General features: G+C 40.7%; 1 protein-coding gene across 1 annotated transcript; it reads right to left on the bottom strand.

Moving 5' to 3' along the window:
- Nucleotides 1–3,899: 3,899 nt before the first annotated feature.
- Nucleotides 3,900–8,840, bottom strand: CLEC14A (C-type lectin domain containing 14A). The gene has a single exon (XM_039856538.1). It carries the CDS (start codon nucleotides 8,751–8,753, stop codon nucleotides 7,320–7,322), a length of 1,434 nt encoding a protein of 477 aa, XP_039712472.1. The 5' UTR covers nucleotides 8,754–8,840; the 3' UTR covers nucleotides 3,900–7,319.
- Nucleotides 8,841–9,332: the final 492 nt, after the last annotated feature.

The raw sequence follows: 9,332 nt of genomic DNA, 5'->3' as shown, positions 1-9,332 counted from the left end.
TATGGACCAGTAGACTTGTTTTCTGGTTCTCGGTACTCTTGAATTATGTTTACTAATTTACAAGGACATTAATGAGACTTCCTAAAACTCTAAATGGGTGTGGTTGGAGCAATTTACAAATATCATGATAAGGGCATTTCAGAGCTTCCCTCCTCAGTCTGCTACTAGTGCATTTGATGAGTGCTTACTGTACTCCAGGTCACTGTAATAAGTCTCTAATTCATTTTCATATAACAATTTTATGAGGCAGTTAACATTATGTCTATTTTACAGATAAAACTAAAAGCATGTATAACATTTTTTCTAAGAAGACAGCTTAAAAAAGTATGTACAAAGAGAAATTTCTTTATTTCTCAGTAACCACTCAGCTCTTGAGCCCCATTTCTACCAATGACAGAAAACTTAATCTTGCCACATCAAGGTAAATTCAGTTTTTTCTGATTTTTTTAGTGCTTCCTGGATAACTGGTCACTCTAGGATTCTTTTCCTCTCACTACTTCATTTATCAGTAGGGATGATCTAAGTTCTCGAAAGTTTACACATTTCCCTGGCATTGGAGGCTAGATGCCCAGTCCAATGGTTCATGGTCACTAGTTCTCTCCAACCTGGTTTACAGTGGCACATACAATCTCCATTTTGGAGTACATTTTGGCTGTCTACCTCTGTGGCTGTAAGGTACAAGTTTCCCTTTGATTTTCGTGTGTTGGATCTATTCAGGTTTTTGGTATCATGATCACTCCAAACCCAAGTGTTCACAAGATCTACAGGCCCACTCTCAGACAAAAGAAATTTTAGCTTCTCTCTCACACCATTCGGTAATGCTTACCTCAGGGCCTTCCACCTAGATACCTCCCTTAAATATTGCTACTTTACAGTATCAATGCCATGTGTGATTATGGCTTCTTTAAAAAGTTTTCAGTTTCCCTAAGCCATGCCCTAAGAAGCATGGTGCCAATTCTCTTTATTCTCATTATTATCTGATCCAGCCAGTTTCTATTCCATTTTGCCCACCTCACCCAGGGTTCATGCCCAGTGAAAAAGTGAGGAAGCCTAAGTGCCTACTAAGGGACTGTGTTGACCTCTATTGCACTTCTACACATTTTCTCTCTCTTGCTGGTAGAATTCTAACTTATTTTAGGAATTAGTATACTTTCTAGATCTGTTCTCTGAAAAGGCCAAGAAACAATGGCCAATTCTATAGCAGTCTGATTCTTAGAGGCCATGTTTGTTGCATTCTTGAAATATCATCTTAACAATATATAACACCTGTATGTAAAATCACTACAAATGACTTCAGTGATGAGGTAGGTTTAAAAACCACATGTGGGGTAAATTCCAAATTAGGCAAGACCATGACGCAAATTAATTGGTATAATTTGAGGAGGCCTATCAGACTACCAACACTGCCCCCATCCCTCCTATTTGCTCTATTCTCATTCTCTACTCCTCAGCTCTGAAGAAGCTTTGAAAACCAGAATTGCAAGCAGAGGAGCTATGAAAACCATCAGCCTAGCAGCCACTGAGAGGGACAGAACCAGTTTAGAACTTGCAAAAAGCCCCATCCACAGAGAATTATCACTATTTACCTGTCTGTAATTGTGTCCTCCTAAAATATATACTTAAATCTGACTCCCAGACCTGTGAATATGACCTTATTTGGAAACAGAATCTTTGAAGATTTAATTAAGTTAGAATGAGGTCATACTGAATTAGAATGAACCTTAAATCTAAAGAATGGTGTCCTCATAAGAATAGAGAATCTGAACACAGAGACCAATAAGAGGTACACAGAGGTAAGTAGGCCATGTGACAACAGAGGCAGAGATTGGAATGATACAGATACAAGCCAAGAAACAAACATCAAAGATCGCATCAATATGCCTTACTGTTGAATTGTACTCCTGAAACTTACTGGATTTTGTTAACCAATGTCACCATAATAAAAATAAATTAATTTTAAAAAAGATTGCATCAGCCACAGATGCTAGGAGGATAATGAATGATTCTTTCCTAGAGACTTCAGAGGGATCAAGGCCCTGCCAACACCTTGATTTCAGACTTCTAGACTTCAGAATTGTGAGAGAATAAATTTCTGTTACTTTAAACTACTCAGTTTATTGCAATTTATTACAGCAGCCATAGGAATACAACTGGTGATGCCAGTGTGGCAAACCAGCAACTGAACAAAAACTAGAAAGGAAGATTTGGGGAAAGAGATGTCCATACGGGGCTTTGCAAAGCTCCAACATATTCCTGGGAATCTAGGAAGGCAGGTGCAAATGTAACATAAGGCTGTGCACTCGCCCAGGAAAGATCCAAAAAGTCCCTGATTTCTCCAATTCAAGGTGATGCTGAGGCCCTGCCAAAGCAAGAAGTGAAGCCTAAAGAATAATTTTGAACTGAGCACTGAAGTTCCACTCCAACACACACACACACACACACACACACACACACACACACACACGCCTTCCACAATGGATGGGAGATTTATTGGTCCAATCGTTTAAATAAATCTCTGTTTAATTATTAACCAACCACTAAGCTAACTGAGCAGAGTTACAGTTAGTTCAGTGGTCACACATGACAAGGAATTGATCAAGGAAAGTAACTAAACAAACAGCGGCAACAACAGCAAACTATGGTGTGGCTATTTGGGGATGGGTTTGCTGAGCTGCCACATTATATTACTTAAAACATCCAGTTATTAACAAAAACAGGAAAGCAGTCACAGGAAAGAAGCTTAAAAGTAGCTAGAGAACAACAACTCAAAATGTTTTCCTGAGGGATATGGGATCCTCGATAAAATTAACTGACTTTATCAGAAAATAGAAATCCCAGAACGCAGTGGGATGACTTAAGCAAAGTGTTAATAAGAAAAGACTACCAACTAAAAATTCTATATCCATTAAAACTATCCTTCAAAAATGATGAAGAAATAAAGGCATTCTCAGAATTTGTCACCAGCAGATGTGGCCTACAGTTGGGTAGAGTGTACTATAGAAGAAATACTAAAGGGAATCCTTTAGAATGGTAATAAAAGATACTACCCAGTAACAGAACCACATGAAGATATAATGAGCACTGGAAAGTAACTACATAGGTAAATATAAAAGACAATATAAATGTACTTTTTGGTTATAATTTTTTAATTCTCCTATCTGACTTAAAAATAACTGCATAATGAAGCAATTATAAAACTGTGACAATGGGCCTATAGTATATAAAGATGTAATTTGATTGATGATAATAACAAAAAGAAGAAGACGGGTAGCAAACCTTTAGTTAGACTGACCGCATCCCCAAAAGAGAATATAGCTATGTTGGAGAAAAACTATTGTATACTATTGTAATTAGTTGGTATTTATCCTAATCATACAGTCTTTAAATTAAGATGTTAATTGTAATCCCATGGCAGTCAATTAGAAAAAAAACTGTATGAAAGCAAAGAAACAAAAGAATTAAAATGGTAGTCTATAAAATAATAATTTAACACAAAAGAAAAGAGTTATGTTGGAATAGAGAAACAAAAAAGACATGGCATGTAGAAAACAAATACAAAATAGCAGATGTAACTTCTAGCTTATCAGTAAGTACACTAATGACAAATGTATTTAACATCCATTCAGAAGGCAGAGATTAAAGAATGGATTAAAGAAAGTAGTCTGAACATGTACTGCCTAAAAGAGACACTTTAGATTCAATGGAACAAATAGTTAAAAGCTAAAGCATGCAAAAAGATATACTAAGCAAAAAGCTACCATAAGACAGCAGAAGTTGCTGTACTGATACCAAACAAAACAAAACAAAAATGTTCCTAGAGATAAAAAGGAACATTTTACAATGATAAAAGAGTCAATACATCAGGAGATATAATAATTATAAACATATATGCACCTAACAACAGAGCTCTAAAATACATTTTAAAAAGCCAGACTGGCAGAACTGAAGGTAGAAATAGAAAATTCAACAATAAAAGTTAGTGACTTCAGTAGCCTTTTCAATAATGTCTTAAACAACTATGAGAGAAAAATGAGACTGAAATAAAAGACTTGAAAAACACTACAAACTAATTCTAACAGACTTCTATAGTACACTCTACCCAACAAAAGCAGAATATAAAATCTTCTCAAGCACCCATGGAACATTTTCCAGGATAGACCATATGCTAGGTTCCAGAAGAGACCACAAAACAGGATTAAGTTTAAAAGGGTTGAAACCACGCAAAGCCAGTTTTGTAACCAAAATAAAATCGAAAATTAAAAACAGAAGGAAATTGCAAATATGTGGAAACTAAGCAACAAAACAATGTATTAAAGAAAAAAAATCACAGTGGAAATTAGAAATTACTTTAAAATAAATGAAAATGAAAACACAATATGCCCAAACTTATTAGATGCCACTAGAGCAGTGCTTAGAGGAAAATTTATAGTGGTAAATGCCTGTATTAATTAGAAAAAAAAGATTTCAAATGAACAATCTAAATTTTCACCCTAAAAATTTAGGAAAAAAAACACAGTAAACTGAAAACAAGGATAAGGATGGAAATAATAAAAATCAGATGAGAACAAATGAAGTAGAGGATGAAAATACAATAGGGAAAAATCAATGAATCCGAAAGTTAGTTCTTTGAATAGGTAACAAAATTGTACACCTTTAGTTAGTCTGACTCCATCCCCAAAGAAGAAATACTCAAATTACTAAAATTAGAAAAGAAAGGAGGACATCACTACCAACTTTATGAAAATGAAAAAAAAATTATATGGGTATACTATGAGTAATTGTATGCCAACAAATTAAATAACCTAGAAGTAATCACTAAAGTATTCAGGGGTGGTGGGGCATTGGGCCAGAATTTTATTCTTAAATGATTCAGGGGAAAAAAAAACTATTTTTATTAAACTCACAACTTCTGTATATATGATATTGTTTTTAAGAAAAGATAAAAGAAAAACAATAATACTATATGGGGCTACTATTCACAGTAAGGCTTACTATTGTAAGAAAGAGGTAATCTCAAAGTTCAAACAATAATGATTTACTTCTAAACAGAGGCAAAATTCATTAAAATACAGGTCTCAATAGGTGAACATGCACACACACACGAATGTCTAAATTTGTGATTGAAGATGTAGAGCAGTGTCAGAATCATCTGAAAGGCTAAGGTGCGGCCATTGGAGTCGAGGCTGAAATGAAGGGGAGGTCATTGGAAGTGAGGAAGTCAAGGAACTAAAATGCATAGACACTGGAAGTCATACATGAGGACATTGAGATTGTGCATGATAATGGCAGGACTTAGGCTAGAGAGACTGTAACTTACGTTCCAAGTCTTCCTTGTAAGGAAATGACTGAACAGACAACTATGAGATAAGAGTGGAGGCAGAGTTTTAAATTAGAAAGGGATGAACCTCAAAGAGGATAGAGAAATAATGAAGTGATAATAGAGGAGTAGTACAGAGGAAGAACACTGATCCTAAACTTGGATAGATCTTAAGACACCATGCTTGGCTGGTCTGATTCTGCCATGGACTCTGTTTTATGGACGATTTCATAGTCAAAAATCAAAGGAAATTATGTGAAGCTTAGTCTGCAATTGCTATGTGTCAGAAAATCAAATATGAAAATAATTTTCTGTAATTCTTTCTTGATCTACTTAAAAGAGGAATAGAAAAAAAATAATTGAGTAATTGAACGGAAACCTATTTACTCTTCACATTTGTTTGCGAAATGATTTTATTTAAATTTCTTCGAATGTTGTTAATTCTAATTCATTTGTGATTTTATTTAAATGTTACTATTTAGACATACCTTTAGCATATAAAGCAGATTACCTGTTACTTTATTCTTTTAATGTTACAATACTATAAATGTTATATATGTATTTTATGCATTTGCAATCAAGAACATCAAAATAATTCTATGAAGATATAGTGTAAACTTCCTGTTTTTATTCTTTATGGTTATTAAGTTTGTTCATCTCTCTCCATGCACTAACCCCCACATATTTAGTTTTAAAAGTCTTAGCATACTACTAGAAGAGTGATATTTTCTAGGCATCGCAATTCCACTAGATAGTAATTATTATGTTTTAATTGTTTATCAGAGTAATGCTTCATTTAAATTACTTTTTTCTTCTCTCTTTTTAAATTACTTTCTAATACCCCATCATAACAAGATGATAGATACTTATTACCACTTATTTCTTACACTATTAATCCTTATGAAAAGCTGTTTGCCATGCTTTAGCCATGTAGATGCTTGTTAAATTGTAATCATTCCAATACAGGCATGTATGGTCACTGCACACACTTTTATTAAAGGGGAAAGTAAATGGTTTGGAATTCAAGTTTTTCCAAGAATTAAACAGTGCACAAGAACCTAGCAACTTTAGAGAAAATCCAGCTTACTTTTGCTTTTGCACCCAGAAGATTTGAAATCAATACTTAGTCTGCACGTTTTAATTGAAAATTAACATTGCCATAATTGGAGGTGAGGATCAGCATCCTAATATTTAGGAGAGGGCTATTTGGTTGGGAAGGCCATTACACTAGAGAGCACAAATATTGGAAGAGGAAAACAAATCAGTTGTTTCCTTGAGAAAGGACACAGAGTAAACACTTGAATTTGTAGTCAACTATAATTTGCTTCTAGAGCCAGCAACTCTGGCAACACTACAGTCTGAATTAATAGCAGAGTACACGCATAGCAGTGACTTTGAAAGCAAGATATAAAAGAACCAAGGAAAAAGTTACTAGTTCTTAAAGTTCTGCTCCTCATTACAAGAACTTAAAGATTTCCCCCTCAATTTAATAACAGGTTGTACTTCTGTTGCTATTCCCAACATGCTTCTCAGCTGCTCTTCCTAAATAAGTACTCCTCCAGGAAACCAATGATATTCGAGTGTGGGTTATCAACAATCCTTTATTGTTTGCCTGGGAATTTTAATTGTTTCCCAGCCTGAATAATGCTTTTCTTTCTATTTTGGTAAAAAGTAAATTTTCTTTAAAAATCGTATTCTGTTTTTTATTTGCTTCCAATGTTTTCAGAAGTTCAACCACTTCTCCAGATCCCCCAGGAGAAACACAAGAAACTACCTCTCCCCAGTAGAATACCGAGGCCGCAGTACCACCCTAAGGCACTTCCACCTTTCATTTTAGGGAAGGAGTGTCTACTTCAGATGTAGCAACTCCATTGAGCTAGAGAGAAGTTCCTCTTTTCCTTTCTCCTTTTCACTGAAAGTGAAAAACTACTCGCAAAAATCGCTCACTGTCCCATTCCCCGTTTCCCCGTGTTTTCCCGGAGCCAAGAGAGGACTCCGTCAGTCAGCGAGGTGTCCTCTGCTCTGTCCCGCAGACTGCGACCTTCACCCCATTGTCGGTGCAATGTGTAGAACTGGAGCGCAGAGCAGCAGCCTCGGCATCACTCTCCACACCCGGTGGGGCCAAAGGCCCCTTTCTTGGCCGGGAGGAAGGGCTTTTGTGAAAGCAGAGTTTGAAAAGCCCCAGCACAGTCATGGTCAAGATCACCAACACTACTACTGCTATGCTCACGAGTATTAAGACCACGGTGGAGGAGTCGAAAGCATGGGGAATGGCAGCGGAAGACGTGGAATTAAAATTGGGAATCGCGCTTTCCGAAGAAGTGATGGCGGCCTTTGAGTTGGCTTGAGGGGACGTTTGAAGGGAAGACATCGTGCTCTGTGCTTTCCACCACGGAATCTCGGGAATAGATGTTGCCGAACTGCCCTGTCTAGGGACATGGGGTGTCTCTCCTGGCTTTTCATGGACACTGGGTGACCCCGTTCTCTTCTGCACGGGGCTGGCTGAAGTGGCCGGCGGGTGCTTGATGGGCACCTTGGTCCCCCCAGGGTCCGGTTGTCCTTCTCCATTGGTTACACAAGAGCGTCCGTCTTTCCCCAGCACGAAGCCCGCCGCACACTCGCAAGCAAAGCCTTCCAAGTCGTCTAGGCAATTAGGGAGCTCCGCGCATTTGCCCTCACGGAGGTACCTACCCGGGCAGGGACAGAGCACCGCCCCGGAAGGTATCCCGTCCCAGCGCGCGCCGACCTCGTCCACAATACAGGTGGCCGTGATGAATTGCTGCCCCGGGCAGCGCGCACTCACCTTGGTCCCAGGGGGACTGAAGTCCAGCGCTGTGCTGTGCATCTGGAAGGGCGCGCGGTAACTCAAGTTAGAGGCGGCCCCGGGGCGCGGCGCGGGGCACAAGCTCTCAAACTGGTATTTGCACAGGTAGCCGTTGGCGCGGAAGTGGCAGCGCATCTCTTTCCAGCCTGCGGGCTCGACTCCCCCGGTGGCTTGGAGTCCCGCGCAACTTCGCACAGTGCAGGAGCGTTGGGGCTCCTGCACCCACGGCAGCGTGTCGCTTTCCGACCCGCCGACGTCGGGGGACAACCAGGAGAAACCTCGCAACGGCTCGTTGTCCAGGGTGCAGTGGGCTCGCCCGCGCTCCAGCGCCACCCAGAACAATAGGTCTTTGGAGCCCCCTCCGGGCCCCGGGCCTGCCCGCAGGAGCGCGAGCACAGCGCGGAGCTCCGCGCCCCCGCGCACGGTGCTGAGCGCCCCGCCGCGCAGGTTGCAGGCCTCTTCGGCCGCCAGCCGCTTGATGGTCGCATGGTGCAGACTATAGCAGGCCCCCGAGGCGGAGCAGCCCGCGCGGTCGGCGGTGGGGTGCTCGCCACGGCCCGGCCGGGGCCAGAACGCCTGCCAGAGAAGGCACAGGGCGAGTGCTGGCCTCATCTTGGAGGCCTCTTGCCCACAGCTGCTCCAAACTTGGATCTATCCCGCCCGAGGGCACGGAGTTGTCCCTAGAGCGAGGTCACCGCCCCCTACAGCTGGTTCTACCCTACTTCCCCCGCCCCACTCCCGCCCCTAACCGCCAAGAATCCCGTCTTGGCGGCAAAAAGCTTCCCCTAGGCCGCGACAGGAAATGTGTTCGGAGCTCTGCCAGGTCCCGAGAAGCCCTGATTTTTTTCTGGGGTCAAGAACACAGCTGGCTTCGGGGGACAGGGAACGCAGTCGGCCAGAAGGTCAAACACCCTGCTAAGAGCAGGAGAAACAGTCGCTATTGGGATGAAGTGTATCGTTTTCCCCGTTTAGGGAGTTTCAGGACCTCAGCTCCCAAAACACTTTGGTGAACATTGACAGGAAGGACTGGAAGAGAGGAACTTGCTCACAGCCCACGCCCGCCCATTGTGCTTCATCCGGAGCGGTGGTGTTGGCCTCACAACAATTTGTAGACGGCTTCGGTCTTTATCAGGCCTTTGACTGTGGAGGGCAAAAAAAATCTTGGGAAAAAATAAGCATCACCCTGAGCCA

This window comes from Pteropus medius, unplaced genomic scaffold, assembly GCF_902729225.1.
Source record: "Pteropus medius unplaced genomic scaffold, Ma_sr-lr_union100, whole genome shotgun sequence".
NCBI classification, from domain to species: domain Eukaryota; kingdom Metazoa; phylum Chordata; class Mammalia; order Chiroptera; family Pteropodidae; genus Pteropus; species Pteropus medius.
The sequence above is the reverse complement of the archived record's forward strand: the minus strand, read 5'-3'. Positions and strand labels throughout refer to the sequence as shown.

Coding starts and splice junctions, on each gene's coding strand:
- CLEC14A (XM_039856538.1), bottom strand. CDS start 8,753: ATGAGGCCAGCACTCGCCCTGTGCCTTCTCTGGCAGGCGTTCTGGCCC.